Source organism: Hemitrygon akajei, chromosome 12 (assembly GCF_048418815.1).
Source record: "Hemitrygon akajei chromosome 12, sHemAka1.3, whole genome shotgun sequence".
In the NCBI taxonomy this organism is placed as follows: Eukaryota; Metazoa; Chordata; class Chondrichthyes; order Myliobatiformes; family Dasyatidae; genus Hemitrygon; species Hemitrygon akajei.
Window position 1 is genome coordinate 88,605,717 of NC_133135.1, and position 18,456 is coordinate 88,624,172.

General features: G+C 41.1%; 1 protein-coding gene across 2 annotated transcripts in view; it reads right to left on the reverse strand.

The window, feature by feature from the left end:
- Positions 1-18,427, reverse strand: part of LOC140737276 (torsin-1A-interacting protein 2-like) — a 29,205-nt gene extending 10,778 nt beyond the window's left edge. Inside the window, exons 1-2 of one of the 2 annotated variants that reach the window (XM_073063644.1) lie at positions 18,268-18,427; positions 1,533-1,595 (exon numbers count right to left, since the gene is read on the reverse strand). In XM_073063644.1, the coding sequence (XP_072919745.1) occupies positions 1,533-1,595; positions 18,268-18,301 (97 nt within the window). In that variant the 5' untranslated portion in view covers positions 18,302-18,427. Of the gene's footprint in view, positions 1-1,532; positions 1,596-18,194 lie in introns of both variants that reach the window. The other variant, XM_073063646.1, reaches the window with a different exon arrangement.
- Between the last annotated feature and the right edge of the window lie 29 nt (positions 18,428-18,456).

Here is an 18,456-nt window from a genome sequence, read left to right on the forward strand (position 1 = left end):
TAAGGTTCCTCCATGTCAGATTTAATTTTGTGAGCTCAGAAGAACCAACTCTAGTGAAAAAGAGATAATCTAATCCACTCATTAATTTACCAAAGTACCTTAAGTATCAAACTGCACTTGATGTTAATTCTAATGATTATGCAAAATACTCAATATCTGACCAATCATTTGTTCATCATATTTTTTTCTCCATCCGATCATCACAAATTACTCAACCCATAGTTGAGGTCGAAAGAGTTGAGAACTTACACGTTCCTCGGGGTGAACATCACCAGTAGCCTGTCCTGGTTACACAACATTGATGCCACATCCCAGAAAATGCACCAACATCTATATTTCATCAGGAAGAAAAAGAAATTTGGCATGTCCCCTTCCAGATGCACCATAAAAAGCATCCTGTCTGTGTTTGATATGGCAATGACGCTGCTTGTGATCATCAGAAACTGCAAAGAACTGTGCACACGGCTCAGTACATCACGGAGACAAGTCTCCTTTCCGTGGATCCTGCCTGTATTTCTTGCTGCCCAGTAAAGCAGCCAGCATAATCAAAGATCTCACCCACATCTCTGCCATCAGGCAAATGACACAAAAGCCAGAAAACTCATACCACCTGGTTCAAGGAGACCTTCTACCCTGTTATTAAAAGTCTATTAAATGGTTATAGAATACCATAAGATGGACTTTTGACCTCACAATCTACCTTGTTATGATCTTGCATGTAATTGTTTACTGCTTTGCACTTTCTGCGTAACTTATATTGCTATTGTTTTAACAGTTACTCCCTCGGGGCACTGTGCATTGAATGCAAAGCAAGCTTTTCACTTTATCTCAGTGCACGTCACAATAACAAACCAATTCCAATCAAATTTTGCAACCATGAGATGGTAAAATCTGAAGAAATTGATGGAGAAAACTAGCCACATCAGAAATGTCAGAATGGTGAAAAATTGTGGGTTGAAAGAAGTTGTAGGTTTGTCAGTTTGTGCAAAAATACCAGTTTCCTAGAAAACCCAAAAGATGTTTTTATAGACACACATCTTTAAAATAGCATCTTTAAAATAACAACTATTAATTAATGAGGTGGCCAAGTACTACCCACTATTCTTCTGACATTGCTGATTCCAAAACTAACTCAATAACCAACAGCAATGTAAATGTTTCCCTTATCAAAAAGGCAGTCAGCACAAGGGCCGTTAGGATGGAGCAGTAAATGCCAGCGTTGCTAGAAGCACCCAGAGTCCAATTAATTAAACTTAACAAATCAAATCTTTTATAATTTTCCAGAGCTTGTCTTTTCCCCAAATGACTGCCACATTTCCACATCACAGCAAATGCAGTCCTCTATTACACATCACAGCAGTCCTTCATTATCTGTGTTATGCTTTGGTATATCAAAATTATCAACAGCATTTTACATTTACTCTACATGTTTCAACCTAGCCAAATAACAGGATCATAATGCATTAACAATTAAAACATGTATAATTAATAAACTTTACAGTGTATAACAAATTGAAATGTCCAATACATACCCTTCACTGGATTATAATCCACTTCATCTGTCACTTTTATGTTTGGCGAATATTTACGCCTCTCTGTAAAAGTATTAAGAGCAACAATTTGATTTCAGCACGAAAGGTCACACTACAGGTAGAATGACTTCGTATCTTCTACCATGCTTCAACAAGTGACATATTAAACCACCTATTTACTAGTCTCCGACACTCCTCTTCCCTTTCTCAATCTGTCTTTAGAATGTCTGGAGGCAGACTGTCTTTAACCAAAGTACTGATTCTCAGTTACCTTCACCATACCTCTTCCTACCCTGTCACTTGTAAAAATGCTATTGCTTTCCAGCAGCTCCTACATTTCTACCTCATCTATTCAAAGGATGAGGCTTTTTTTGGGAAAGGGGATGGGAACCAGAACAATACATCAAAGAATGGTACTGTTAGTTGAAAGATAGATGTAGCTTGTAGACTGACTGTGGGGTAGGACTGCGGCTCAGAAGGGAAGGGGGGAGAAGAGGACAGCAGTAGTGATAGGAGATTCCATAGTTAAAGGAGTAGACATAACATTCTGTGGATGTGATAGAGACCCTGGGTGGCATGTTGCCTCCCAGGTGCCAGGGTCCACAGCATTCTAAAGGCATAGTGCAAGCAGCTAGAAGTCTTAATACATATTGGCACCAATGACATAGGTAAGAAAAGGGAGGAGGTCCTGATGGGCAAATTTATGAAGTAAGGTAGAAAGCTGAAAACCAGGACCTCCATGGTAGCCATCTTGATTTGGCAGATGAATGCATGGCTGAGGAACTATTGTAGGGGGCAAGGTTTCAGATTCCTGGATCATTGAGATCTCTTCTGGGAAAGGAATGACATGTACAAAAGGGACAGGTTACACTTGAACCTGAGAGGGATTCTAGTCAAGTTTACTAGAGGGTTTAAAATGATTTGGTGGGGGATGTGAACCAGAGTGATAGGACTAAGGATGGGACAGTTGGTATACAAGCAGAGTCAGTGTGTAATGAGATGGTCAGGGAAATGATAGAGCAAAATTGTAGTTGGTGGGATGAAATGCAGTGTAATAAGGGGTCAAAAATCGAAAAGGGTGACAAATACAAGGCTGAAGGTGTATATCCAAATGCACATAGTGTACGCAATAAAGCAGATGATATTGTAGCGCAGGTACAATGTTGTGGACATCACTTAGTTGTGGCTAAAAGAAGATTATAGTTGGGAGCTTAACATCCAAGGATACATATTGTATGGAAAACACAGGCAGGTAGGCAGAGGGGGTGGTGTGGCTTTGTTGGTAAAAAATGAAATCCTTAGAAAAAAGTGACATAGGCTCAAAAGATGTGGGATCATTGTGGGTAGAGTTAAGGAACTACAGGGTAAAAAGACTCACATTGGAGTTACATATAGACCTCCATACAGTAGCCAGGATGTGGGCTACAAATTACAATACAAAACAGATAAGGGATGTCAAAAGGGCAATGTTACAACAGTCAGGGTATATTTCAGTAGATTGGAAAAACCAGGTTTGTGCTGATTTTGGATCCCAAGAGAGCAAATTTGTAGAATGCTTATGAGATATTCTCATCAGCAAGAATGACGAGTCAGCATACATAGAGGAGGTGCAGTGGCTACAGACTGGTGCAGAGCCAACAACCTGCCTCTGAATGTGAACAAAACAGAAGAGATGGTTGTTGACTTCAGGAGAGCACAGAGTGACCACTCTCTGCTGAACATTAATAGCTCCTTTGCAGAGATCATTAAGAGCACCAAATTTCTTGGTGTTCGCCTGGCGGAGAATCTCACCTGGTTCCTCAACACCAGCTCCATAGCCAAGAAAGCCCAGCAGCGTCTCTGCTTTCGGCAAAGGCTGAGAAAAGTCCATTTCCCACACCCCCCCCCCCCCCCCATCCTCAACACATTCTACAGAGGATGTACCAAGAGCATCCTGAGCAGCTGCATCACTGCCTGGTTCGGGAATTGCACTGTCCCGGATCACAAGACCCTGCAGCGGATAGTGAGGTCAGCTGAGAAGATCATCGGGGTCTCTCTTCCTGCTATTACAGACATTTACACCACCCCTGCATCCGCAAAGCTAACAGTATTGTGAAGGACCCCACGCACCCCACGTACAAACTCTTCTCCCTCTTGCCATCTGGCAAAAGGCACTGAAGCATTCGGGCTCTCATGACCAGACTGTGCAACAGTTTCTTCCCCCAAGCCATCAGACTCCTCGATACTCAAGAGTCTAGACTGACACCTACATCATTTATTATTATATTGTCATTTGTCCTCTACTGTGCCTATTGTTTTGTTTATTAATTATTGTACTGCCCTGCACTGTTTTATGCACTTTATGTAGCCCTGTGCAGGTCTGTAGTGTAGTGCAGTTTTTATGTTGTTTTACGTAGTCTAGTGTAGCCTTGAGCTGTCTCACATAGTCTGGTGTAGTTTTGTGTTGTTTCATGTAGCACCAGGGTCCTGGAGGAACGTTGTTTCGTTTTTACTGTGTACTGTACCAGAGTCTATGGTCGATAAGACAATAAACTTGATGTGACTTGACTTGAGATAGCTTTTCAGAGCAATTTATGGTTGAGCTCACTAGGGGATAAGCTATTCTAGATTGGGTGTTGCATAATTAACCAGATTTTATTAGGAACCTTTAGAGGCAGTGATCATAATCTGATATTCACCCTGCAATTTGTGAGGCGAAGCTAAAGTAAGACGTGTCAGTTTACAGTTGAGTAAAGAGAATTACTATAGCTGGCTGGTTGTGTAGTGGCATCAGCAACGGACTTTGTGACAAATGGTCCCGAGGTTGAATCCAGCAGGCTTCTTGCACGCTTTCTATTGTGCCGGATTGACCATTGAGCTAGTTATTCGGCCTTGTAAAAAAAAGTCAAATGCTACAAACAGCAAAAATGCTGCCTGATGCACACATGGCACAAAAAGGAACAACAACAACAAAGGGAATTACAGAGGCATGAGAGAGGAGCTGGCCAAAGTTGATTGTCAGGGTGCACTAACAGAATGATGGCAGAACAGCAATGGCTGGAGTTTCTGGGAGCAATTCAGTTGGCACAGGATAGTTACATCCCAAAGAAAGAGAAAGTACTTTGAAGGCAACTGTGGCCAACAAAGTAAGTGAAAGCAAACATAAAAGCAAAAGAGAAGGCATATAATTGACCAAAACTTGGTGGGAAGTTAGAGAAGTGGGAAATTTTTTAAAAACCATAAGGGGGTGGGGGGGGGGGAGAGATGAGATATGAAAGCAAGTTAGCCAATAATATCAAGAGACACTAGCAGGGATGACAGCAGAGCAGCAATGGCTGGAGTTTCTGGGAGAAATTTGAGAGGCGCAGAATATATATATCCCAAAAAGTAGTATTCTAAAGGCAGGATGACACAACCATGGCTGACAAGGGAAGTCAAAGCCAACATAAACGCAAAAGGGAGAGCATATAATAGAACAAAAATTAGTAGGAACTGAATATTGGGAAGCTTTTAAAAAAAAAACAAATGGCAACTAAAAAGCCATATAGAGCAAAAAGATGAAATATGAAGGTAAGCTAGCTAATAATATCAAAACAGATGCCAAAGGCTTTTGCAGATACGTAAAAAGTAAAAGAGAGTGAGAATAAATATCAGGCCAGTGGAAAATGACACTGGAGAAGTAGCAATAGAGGACCGGGAAATGAATATGTATGTTATATCAGTCTTCTGTGGAAAAGGCTAGCAGTATGTAAGATATTTGAGAGTATCAGGGAGCAGAAGTGAATGCAGTTTTTATTACTAGGGAAAAGGTGCCTGGGAAGCTGAAAGGTCTGAAGTCACGGGGGCCAGATGGACTACGCCCAAGGGTTCTGAAAGAGATAGCTGAAGAAGTATGGATTTTCAAGAATCACTAGCTTCTGGCATGGTTCTGGAGGTCTGGAAAATTGTAAATGTCTTTCTACCCTTCAAGGAGGAAAGGAGGGAGAAGAAAGAAAATTATAGGCCAGTTAGTCTGACCTCAGTAGTTGGGAAGATGTTGGAGTTGATTTCTAAGGATGACATTTTGGAGTACTTGGAGACACATTATAAAATGAGCTGAAGTCAGTATGGTTTCCTTGAGAAAAATCTTGTCTGACAAATCTGTTGGAATTCTTTGAGGAAAAAATAAGCAGAATAGACAAAGAATCAGTGAATGTTGTATACTTGTGTTTTCAAAAGACTTCTGACAAGGTGCCACACATGAGGCTGCTTAGCAAGTTAAGAGTTCACAGTACTGCAGGAAAGATACTAGCATGGATAGAGCATTGGTAGATTGGCAGGAGGTAGACTGGGAATCAAGTTAGACTTCTGCCAGTGACTAGTGGTGTTCCACAGGGGTTGGTTTTGGGACTACTGCTTTTTACACTGCAAATCAATGATTTGGATATCGGAATTGAGGGCTTTCTGGCTGAGTCTGTGGACAATACGAATATAAGTGGAGGGGCATATTGTATTGAGGAAGCAGGGAACTGCATGAGGCCTTAGACAGATCAGGAGAATGGGCAAAGAACTGGCATATGGAATACAATGACTGGAAATACACTTTGGTAGAAGGAATAAAAGGGGAGACTATTTTCTAATCTGGGAGAAAATTCAAAAATCTGAGGTGTAAAAAAGACTTGGGAGTCCTTGGGATTCCCTATAGGTTAATCTGCAGGTTGAGTTGGTGGTGAGGATGGCAAATGCAATGTTAGCATTCATTTTGAGAGGACTAGAATATAAAAACAAAGATGTAATACAGGTATTGAGGCTTTATATGGCACTGGTGAGGCCTCACTGTGTATTGTGAGCAGTTTTGGGCCCTTTGTTGTGCTGACATTGGAAAGGGTTCAAAGGAGGTTCACGAAAATGATTCCGGGATTGAAAGGTTTACCATATGACGAACGTTTCTGGTTCTGCGCCTGTACTCGCTGGAATTTAGAAGAATGGGGGGGGGGGGGGGATTCTCATTGAAACCTATCAAATATTGAAAGACCTAGATATAGTGGATGTTGACAGGATGTTTCCATTAGTGGGGGCATCCAGGACCAGAGGGCAAACTGGAATGGGGGAACATCCATTCAGAATGAAGATGAAGGGGAATTTCTTTATCCAGAGGGTGGTGAATCCGCGGAATTTGTTGCCATAGGCAGCTGTGGCCAGATCATTGTGTTTATTTAAAACAGAGATTGATAGGTTCTTGATTATTCAGGGCGTGAGAGGTAAGGGGAGAAGGCAGAAGATTATGGTTGAGAGGGAAATGGATCAGCCACGATCAAATGCCAGAACAGATTCCATTGCCAAATGGCCTATTTCTGCTCCACTGCCTTATGCTCTTAAAAGAGCTAGGGAGGCAGCATTGATTACCAGGGGTAGTATCACAGCTGCAGGGAGGGAGAACATTATGAAAGGACTGTCTACTGATTCAGTGTGGGTGAAAGTCAGGAACAGGAAGGGTATGATCACTCTACAAATCACTCAATAGAAATAGAGTCACTGAGGAACAGATCAGGAGGCAAATTTTTGGAAAGGTGCAAATAATCACAACTCCTCGATCTTTACCGTAGACTTGGGAAGGGACAGGAGCAGACGGTTGGTAAAGTACTTAATTGGAATAGAGGGAATTATAATGAAATTGGAAGCATAAATTGAGAACAGATATACTCGGGGAAATATACGAAGGAAATATGCTGACAGAGCACCTGCATGCGATTCTGGATAGGTTTGACTCATTGAGGCAGGGTGAAGGAACCATGGTTGACAAGAAAGGTGGAACATCTAGTCAAGAGGAAGAAAGCACCTTAAAGTTTAAGCAGCAAGGATCAGACAAGGTTCTTGAGAATTACAAAGTAGCCAGGAAGGAGCTTAAGAGATGACTTAGGGAGAGCTACAAGGGGACACAAGAAAGCGAGTAGGACTAAGGAAAACCTTAAGGTGTTCCACAAGATGTGAAGAGTCCAAGGATGACTAGAGTGAGTGTAGGACCAATCACAGATACAAGAGGAAATGCGCTTTAAGTTAGAGGAGGTTCTTAATGAAATTTGCTTCAGTACTCACTAGTGAGAGAAACTTTGTTAAATGTGATGAAATCGTAAAACAGTATGATATGCTGGAACATTTTGATGTGGAAAAAAGAGGATATGCTGAAACTTTGAAAATCATTACAATATACAAGTCCCATGGTTAGACGTGATATAACAAAGGTTACTATAGGAAGCGACTGAACAGATTGCTGTAACAATGGTGATAATCTTTGTATCCTTGGTGGCCATAAGAGTACTACCAAAAAATTGATGATGGAAAATATTATTCCTTTCTTCAAGTAAGATATTAGGGATAATCCTGGTAATTACAGACCAGTAAGTGGTGGGCAAACTATTGGAGAGAATTTTTGAAGACAGGATGTATGAGCATTTGGAGAAGCATAATCTGATTAGGAATAGTCAGCATGGCTTTTTGAGGGGTAACCTACCTGTGAGGCACAACCTGTGCCTCATGAGCCTCACTGAGTTCTTTGAGAAGTAATAAAACAAATTGATTCAGATTATGCAATGGATGTAGTGTATATGAATTTTCATAAAGCAAGTAACAAGGTTCCTTAGAAAGTTAGGAGGCATGGGATCCTGGGAAACTTGGCTGCATGGATTCAGAATTGGCTTGCTCACAAAAGGCAGAGCATGGTTGTAGATAGAGCATATTCAGCCTGGAGATCAGTGACCAGTGGTGTTCCACAGGGATACATGCTGGGACCTCTACACTGTGTTTTCTATGAATGATTTGGATGAAGAAGTGGCTTAGTAGGTTTGCAATAACATAAAGGTGTTGTGGATAGTGTAGAAGGTTGCTGTAGATTACATCAGCATTCATAGGATGCAGAGCTGGGCTGAGCTTCAGATGGTGATGACGTGGTGTACAGGAGCAGGATAGATCTGCTGGTTGAGTGGTATCACAACAATAACATTGCACTCAATGTCAGTAAGACCAAGGGACTGATTGTAAACTTCAGGAAGGGGAATTCGAGGGAACACATACAGGTGTTAATCGAGAGATCAGAAGTGGACAGGGTAAGCAGTTTCAAGTTCCTAGGTGTCAACATATCTGAGGATCTACCTTGGGCAGAACATACTGATGCAATTACAAAGAAGGCATGACAGCTGCTATATTTCATTTGGAGTTTGAGGAGAATAGATATGCCACCAAAGACACTTGCAAATTTCTACAGATGTACCGTGGAGAGCATTCTAACTGGTTGCATCAATGTCTGGTATGGAGGGGCAACTGTAAGGTCAGAAAAAGCTGAAGTTGTAAACTCAGCCAGCTCCACCATGGGCACTTGCACCAACATCAAGGACACCTTCATGGCGGTGATACCTCAAAAAGAGGACATCCATCATTAAGGACCTACATCACTCAGGACATGAACTTTTCTCATTGCTACTATAGAGGAGACGGCACTGGAGCTAATTTTATTATAGTTTTTATTATTGTGTATTGTGCTGTTGCAAAACTACAAATTTCACGACATATGCCAGTGATGCTAGACCTGATTCTGATTCTGAGAAGTGGCAGATGGAATTCAATCTGGAAAAGTGTGAAGTGATACACTTTGAAAAGTTTGAACGTGAAGCCAGAGTAGCTCATTAATGGGATAACTCTTAGCAGTTTGGACAAACATAGATCCCTCAAAGTTACTGTGCAAGTTGATAGGGTGGTTAAGAAAGCATATGGTACGTTGGCCTTCATTAGTTGGGGGATTGAATTCAACAGCTGCCAGTGAATGTTGCAGCTCTATAAAACTGTAGTTCGACCACACTTGGAATATTGTGTTTAGTTTTGGTTGTCTCATTATAGGAAGGAGATTTGGAAGCCTTAGAGAGGGTGCAAAGGGAATTTACTAGGATGCTGCCTGAATTAGACAGCTCATTTTATGAGGACAGACTGAGTGAGCTCTGGCTTTCCTCTTGAGAATTAACTTGATAGAGGTATACAAGATGATATGAGACATAGATTGAGTGGATAGCCAGAGACTTTTCCCAGGAAAGAAATGGCTAATCCAAGAGAGGCATAATTTTAAAGTGATTATAGAAACGTATAAAGGAGGAGGAGGGATGTCAGAAGTAGCTTTTCTTTTTACACAAAGCGTGGTGGTGGGTGGAATGCGCTAGTGGTAAAGGGAGATACATTAGGGACATTTAAAAGACTTTGAGAAAGGCATATGGATGAAAGAAAAATGGGAGGGCTATGACCGAGGGAAAGGTATAATGGATCTTAGAACAGGTTCAAATTTCATTAGAACATTATGGGCTGAAGGGCCTATACTGTGCTACATTCTTTGTTCTATCTGAAATCTTTGTTTTAAAGAATGAGGGTTTCTGCCCTTGGCCACATATCCTTTGTTTTCCACATCTGCCCTGACACAATCACCCACTATCATAACAGTGTTCCCCTTGTCCTTACTTACCACCCCATGAGCACATCTTTCTCTGTAACTTTTGCCATTCTAATAAGATCCGATCACATCTTACCCTCCCCTCTCCCGTTCTCTTTTCTGTAGGGATCGCTCTCTGTGTGACTGCTTGTTAAATCAATTCTTGCCACTGGGACTTATCCCTACAAGTGTGATAAGTGCTGCATCTGCCCCAACAATTCCTCTCTAACCAACATTCAAGAACCGAAACAAGGAGGAGTGCAGAGCAACTGAATCAGGCAAAAGTTAGAATCCTCGTTGTTCAAAGGCAGGTGTATGCAGAGGAAGTGCATTGCAGCACCAAGCAGGAACTACTCACAATCCAGTTATCCTAGTAAACTCTGTCCCTTTCTTGACTCTGATGAACTACTGCGAGTTGGAGGATGTATTAAGAGAGCAGAACTCATTTCAGAAGTAACTCACCCAATCGTCAATCTGGGTGAGCAGAGTGATGACACAGTGCTCATCAGACATTACTATGAGCAAGTATATCATCAAGGCTGACATTTTTGAAGCAGGAATGGTTAAAGACTGTTCAGTAAGACTACTTCAAGACATGTCTCTGAGACTGTCCTCTTTTTTTTTGCCAAAGACATAATGAAATGATAATTTGACTTAGTTTCACTAGTTACGTTTGACATCTGATGGATGTTAGGTAGGGAGTGTTCTGTCTCTCAAGCTCAGTTCACTTTGTATGAACATCATTTTCTGTTCTTAAAATGTTTTTTTAAATCATCATTCACTGTGCGGGTTAATTTCAATTTCCGAAAGCTTCCGGCACATTGGCCTTCATAAATCAAAGTATTGAAGTCAGGAGCTGGGATGTTATGTTGAAATTGTATAAGACATTGGTGAGGCCTAATTTGGAGTACTGTGTGAAGTTTTAGTCACCAACCTACAGGAAAAATGTAAGTAAAATTGAAGGAGTGCAGAGAAAATTTACGAGGATGTTGCCAGTACTTAATGACCTGAGTTACAGCAAAAGGTTGAACAAGTTCAGACTTTATTCATTGGAACACAGAACACAGAACCTGGACCCATTGCAATTTGCCTATCGCCATAATAGGTCAATGGCAGATGTAATCTCAATGGCTCTTCACACAACCTTAGATCACCTGGACAATACAAGCAGGTATGTCAAGATGCTGCTCATCTAATATAGCTCAACATTTAACACCATTTCTCCCACAATCCTGATTGAGAATTTGAAGAACCTGGACCTCTGTACCTCCCTCTGCAATTGGATCCTCGACTTCCTAACTGGAAGACCACAATCTGTGCATCGGTGATAATATCTCCTCCTTGCTGACGATCAACACTGCTGCACCTCACAGGTGTGTGCTTAGCCCACTGCTCTACTCTCTATATACCCATAACTGTGTGGCTAGGCATAGCTCAAACACCATCTATAAATCTGAGTGCTATAAACCATCGTTGGTAGAATCTCAGGTGGTGACGAGAGGGCATACAGGAGTGAGATATACCAGCTAGTGGAGTGGTGTTACAGCAACAACTTGGCACTCAACGTCATTAAGATGAAAGAGCTGATTGTGGACTTCAGGAAGGGTAAGATGAAGGAACACATACCAATCCTCATAGAGGGGTCAGAAGTGGAGAGAGTGAGAAGTTTCAAGTTCCTGGGTGTCAAGATCTCTGAGAATCTAACCTAGTCCCAACATATCGATGCAGTTATAAAGAAGGCAAGACAGCCACTATACTTCATTAAGACTTTGAAGAGATTTGGTATGTCAACAAGTACACTCAAAAACTTCTATAGAGCATGGGTGGCTACTGCACAGGACCAAAAGAAGCTGCAGAAGGTTGTAAATCTAGTCAGCTCCATTTTGGGTACTAGCCTACAAAGTACCCAGGACATCTTCAAGGAGCGGTGTCTCAGAAAGGCAGCGTCCATTATTAAGGACCTCCAGCACCCAGGGCGTGCCCTTTTCTCACTGCTACCATCGGGTAGGAGGTTCAGAAGCCTGAAGGCACACACTCAGCGATTCAGGAACAGCTTCTTCCCCTCTACCATCCGATTCCTAAATGAACATTGAACCTGTGAACACTACCTCACTTTTTAAAATATATATTATTTCTGCTTTTTGCACAATTTTTAATCTATTCAATTAATTTATTATTTTTTCTCCTCCTTCTTCTTCATCTATATTATGTATTGCATTGAACTGCTGCTGCTAAGTTAACAAATTTCAGGACACATGCCGGTGATAATAAACCTGATTCTAAATTCTGATTGAGGGGAGATTTGAAAGGCGTATACAAAATGATAGATAGATAGATAGATAGATAGATAGATAGATAGATACTTTATTCATCCCCATGGGGAAATTCAACTTTTTTTCCAATGTCCCATACACTTGTTGTAGCAAAACTAATTACATACAATACTTAACTCAGTAAAAAAAATGATGACGGGTATAGATAGGGTAAAAACAAGCAGGCTTTTTCCACTGCGGTTGGGTGGGACTATATCTAAAAGTCATGGGTTAAGGGTGAAAGGTGAAATGTTTTAGGGAAACATGAGAGGGAACTTCTTTACTCAGAAGATGGTGAGAGTGTGGAACAAGCTGCCAGTGGAAGTGGTGGACGTGGGATCAATTTCAACGGTTAAAGAGAAATTTGGATAAGTAGATGGATAAGAGGGCTATGGACTGTGTGCAGGGCAACAGGACTAGGCATATAAATGGTTCAGCACACACTAGGTGGGCCAGAGGACCTACTTCTGTGCTGTAATATTCTGTGACTCCATGTGGGTTGGTGAGAGCAAGAATCCGAGCAGAGATGAGGAGAATGTGGGGAGAATAGAAAATAGGATTAACATAAGTTTTGAATAAATTGGTAGCTGATGGTCAGTTGGAATTCAGTGGAATTCAATTTCTTTGCCAATGAGAAAAAACATGAATGGGTAATGTGACAAAGATTTGCAAGAATAAGGACCACGTACTTGAAGAGTTAAGTGAATAACATCTGAAATAAAGAGCAAACACGCGGAAAACTGCAGATGCTGGAAATTCAAACAACAACACACACAAAATACTGGTAGAACACAGCAGGCTAGGCAGCATCTATAGTGAGAAGCGCTGTCGACATTTCGGGCCGAGACCCTTCGGCCTGAAACGTCGACAGCGCTTCTCACTATAGATGCTGCCTAGCCTGCTGTGTTCTACCAGCATTTTGTGTGTGTTGTTATCTGAAATAAAGGGTGTTTTATTGGGTAGAAGTGAGGTTGGTGATGGTAACAGAAAGGACATTTAATGACAAGTTGGTTGAGAGAGCAGAAAATTAACCTAATGAAGAAGGGCAATCAGTAGAGGGCATGAAGACAGATAGGAGATAACATAAAGCTACAATCAGACTAGAGCAATAAGAACCTTTGGCCACACTTGGCTTTGTATACAAGTTCAGGGAGTTGAGCAGAAGAGACAACTGAACATGTGGTTTCAATTTCAATGATGAACTTGTCCTCAAGGTCTTTCTATGGCTTAAAAACAGAGACAGAGGAAATGGGGGAGGACTGGCATAGATTTCTGTAATCCAACAAGCTTCTTGGCACCATCATTATAATCTGTATTTCTTAAACTGAAGGAAGAATAACCAAATTAAGAAAAGTTTTACTGGAGTCATGAACATCAAAGACTGACTAAAGTGTATCATCAAAAAATTTGGTAGCTCCAAAAGTGCTATGAGGAATGGAAGGCCAAGCATTTGATATTTTGGAGTCTGAAGGTGCTACAGCAAGAGACTTGGGGAGAATCTTTTCCCCTAGGGAATGATATGGCTGTAATTGACTTCAAGGAGACATTACTACTGAAAGACATAGGAAGTGTTCAGAAAATTACCTTTCTTTTGACAGAAAGCACGGGAATAAACACAAAGTCATTAAAATCTAAGGGCTGTAAATAGCCTGCAGAGAAACAGGGTCATAGAGAACTGAATTTCTCCTCCGAACCTAAAACAAAGTTGAACAAAAGGAGCAGATTAAACTGTAAAAAAAAATATATAAGGGTACTCCAGATTATGAATGAATGAACATGTTTCAAGATTTTCATTTATGACTGGATACAGCAGACATTACATTAATTATGGATAGTTAAGGTTCAATGGAACTAAAAAAAATGATAGTTCATATATGTAAAATGATACGATAGAGGCAGGAATAGAAGGTGTGTGTTTTTGACTTGCTGAGAAATTGATTTATGGATAGTTAAATATTTAATGATTATTTATTATTATTTTCTTTAGTTTGTTGTCTTTTGGACATTGGTTGTTTGTTTGCCCTGTTGGTACGGTCCATCACTGATTTTACTATGTTTCTTGTATTTAGTGAGCATGCCCACAAGAAAATGAATGTCAGGGTTGTATATGATGATATATATGTACTTTGATAATAAATTTACATTGAACTTTCAAAGTCCCTATATTTTTTGCAGTTTTTCTTTTAAGAGATACCCTTTATTCTACATTATTTTGCTTTAGCTTTCTATCTAAACAACACATTTCTTCACACTACATCTTCATAATAACCAAGGATTATTTTCCCTTGATTTGAAATGTGTTTTCTGGTGTTTTACTCCTCTGCTAATGTGAATAATGTAAAATTAAATATTGGTAAAAATTTGCACACCAACATAAATTTCTTCTAAATTTTCTCTGCTTCATAAACCAAAACCTCCTATTCTCTAATCTATATTTTTGGAGTTGTACTGTCAAAGTTATACAGCACAAAAATAGGCCCTTCAGTTCAACTTGCCACACTAACTAAACTAGTCACATTTGCCCCTTGTGTTTTGCCCTCTAAACCCTTCTTATCCTTATACCTGCCCAAACTGTAGCCATTTCTACTACTTCCTGTGATAGATCATTCCATTCACATCCTGTGCGGAAAACGTGCTCCTCAGATCCCCTTTAGTCTTTCCCTTTTCACCCTAAACCTATGACCTCTACTTTTAGATTGCCCTACCCTGAGAAAAAGACCATCTATGCACCTCATGATTTTATAAACCTCTAGGCTAGTATAAAGTTTTAATTGAATTCTCTCTTCCTTAGGAAATTTCAAGGAAATCTTTATTGCGCCCACTCCACTATCTTCACACTTTTTTCCCCAACTGTGATCATAACTGGCTATAACTTCCTAAAGCTTTTTGTATTCTGTGCCTCCACTTACAAAGCCCAGAATTCCTAAAATTGTATAGTATTTACCTGTGACAAAATGGTCATAGTATCTATTGGGTTCTTGTGGGAGCTGATGGACAGTTCAACTCCTGATCTGAAAAGTACCACCTCCACCTCTGTACCATCTCCATGATATTATACTTAACTATCTGTTCAAACCTCTGGAGTGGGAGTCAAGTTCTTAAACTCACAACTCAGAAGTATACCTAACCATTTTTTTTTTGCAAAAGCCTTCACATTGACACGTAATAGCTGTTTCCAGGAAGAATGAGAAAAACAGCAACAGCAAGCATTCTGGATAAGGTTGTAAATGATCAACACCACTAATGTGAAGAGAAACAAGGCTACTCTTTGCACTGGTCAATATTAATACCTAAACCAACAACACAATCCATTTTGCAATAGGCAGAGACCTTCTGGCTAGTCACATTGTGCACATAAAATGAGAAAATCTGCAGATGCTGGGAATCCAAGCAACACACACAAAATGCTGGAAGAACTCAGCAGGACAGGCAGCATCTATGGAAAAGAGTAAACAGTCGATGTTTCAGGCCGAGACCCTTCATCAGGACCGGAAAAAAAGATGAGAAGTTAGAACAAGCTGGGTGAGGGGAGGGGAGGGGAGGCCTTTTTGTGGGTGCAGGGTACTGAGGGCAGAACGTTCTGCCTCAGAGAGCGGCAGGTCAGAGGGAACAGTGAAGACCCGACAATTCCAGCCACTGTCTGTAAGGAATTTGTACACTCTCCCTGTTGTTTTCCTCTGGGTTCTCCAGTTTCTTCCTACATTCCAAAAAATGTGCAGATTAGGGTTAGTAAATTGTGGACACGCCATGTTGGCACTGGAAACATAGTGACACTTTCAGGCTGCCCCTAACACATTCTTGGACTGTGTTTGCCATTGACACAAGCGACACACTTCACTGTATGTTTCAATGTTTTGATATAAATGTGACAAATAAAGCTAATCTTTGTTTCCTCTCATGGGGGAAATCTGGAATTAGGAGTCAAAGTTTCAGATAAAGTTCAAAATAAATATATTATCAAAGTACATATATGTCACCATATACAACCCTGAGGTTAATTTTCTTGTGGGCATACATAATAGAATGATAACCATAAAAGAATCAATGAAAGGCTGCACCAACTTGGGGGGGGGGGGGGGGGAGAGAGAGGGAGGAGGGAGAGAATAAATAAATAAATAAATAAATAAGCAAGCAAGCAATAAATATTGAAAACATGAGACGAACAGTCCTTAAAAATGAGTCCACAGGTTATGGGAACATTTCAATGATGGAGCAAGTAAAGTTGAGTGAAAGTATCCCCTTTGGTTCAAGAGCCTTATAATTGTTCCTGAACCTAGTGGCATGAGTCCTGAGGCTCCTGTACCTTCTTTCAGATGGCAGCAGTGAGAAGAGAGCATGACCTGGGTGGTGGGGGTGGCCGATGATGAATGCTGCTTTCATGCAACAACACTCTATGTAGATGTACTTAGTGGTGAGGAGGGCTTTACCCATGAAGGACTAGGCTATATTTACTACTTTCTGTAAGATTGTCCGTTCAAGGGCATTGGTGTTTCCTTACCAGTGTGGAAGTTCAGATGCCCAGTATGTTCTGTTTTATTTCAGGCTTCCTGAATCTGGAGGTTTTGTTTTTCAGCTAAATAGCAGGTGGCTTTCAAGCTGTTTTATAGACAGGAACTCACACAAAAAGTACACAGCTCACCATTGCTACTTCCTTCTAAAAACTTAGCTTTGCCACAAATACAAATTCTTTCTCTCTTTCCAGTTTTTTTTTCTAATTCTGGTGTTCTAATCAGTTCCTGCTGCTGCAGCTATAACTTTAGCTCAAGGACTTTGGACTTAGATTCCTCTTCATATCTGAAAATGGATTGACACTGTTTTGCTGATCTGTTGAGATGTGGTTGTAATATTACTACACCAAATAAGTATCTCCAGATACCGTGGATGACAGAATACTGTTGTAAACTTCAAAGACTTGGAATTGGTCCCAATGCCACAGTTCTGATTTAAATCTTGTTTTGCTGATCAGTTCCAAAGGTTAACATTGAAAGAGAAACCTCTTGTACTCCTGGTGGTTCCCTCATGTTACTTATACACTGAATCTCTCTGGCTGTAGAACAGACTGATACTAGATTTTCTGATGATACATTGGTTTAGGTTCCAAGGACAGGGAATTTATATGGAATGAGAAGAGAATATGTCCTGGGTGGTGATGGTCCCTGATGATGGATACTGCTTTCTCACAATAACATTACGTGTAGATGTGAGCAACAGTGGGGAGGGCTTTACTGGTGAAGTACTGGGCTGTATCCACTACTTTTTGTAGGATTTTCCATTCAAGGGCATTGGTGTTTCGCTATCAGGCTGTGAAACAAGGATGAGAAGGATCTTTTTCTCAGATAATCATTAACAGTTGGGATTTTCTACCCAAAGAATTAAATCTCTAAATATATTCAAGCATGAGATAAAAAGTTGCTTGAACAACACAAGTGTTGAAGGTTAGGTGAACCAGACAGGAAAGCATTGAGCTAAGATCACATTAGCTACCATGTTATTGAATAACACTTCTGAAGAGACTGCATGGCCTCTTACTTCTCTTTCTTATATCCTTGTCTATTTTGTTTTTGCACCATTCATCTGTTGTATTCCTTAACTGTGCAATGAGATTTTGTTCATAAAGTTCAAACACAACCATTAAGCTCAGGAAGTGAGCAAAGGTCCCCATATAGGGCTTGTAACCTTAAAAATTGGGAGTCAGGAGGTGAATGGAATGGAACAAACTACACGGACTTGCTTTCCCACAAATAGAATTCAGCATTCTGGCTGTCCCCAGTTTATAGGAGATCCCGACCTGAGTATAAGACTAAACTCTCATAATCCAATATACGTACACTGGAACAACAGAATTAGTTACTTTCTCTATCTCTCCAGCAGGCCCACTTCCGCGTTTGATTTGCATTCTCCCCCCACTTCCCACTCCATCTCCACCTGTACTCGTGTCGTGTCGTGTCACGTCACGTCGGTCCCGGGCGCTGCCGGTGACCCTCCAGCCCGTCCTCACCTCTGCGCGCCTGGGTCCGGGAGCCGTCCTTCATCTCGGCCAGTTGCAGGGACCGAACAGCCGGTAGTGACGCCAGCGACCGGAAGTGTCGCCCGGTCAACCGGAGAAGACGGAGAGGCGGCCGCGGCTGGCTTCGGTCTCCATGGTGCTCCGGCGCTCACCTCTCTGCCCCGCTGCAGTGCGAACCGA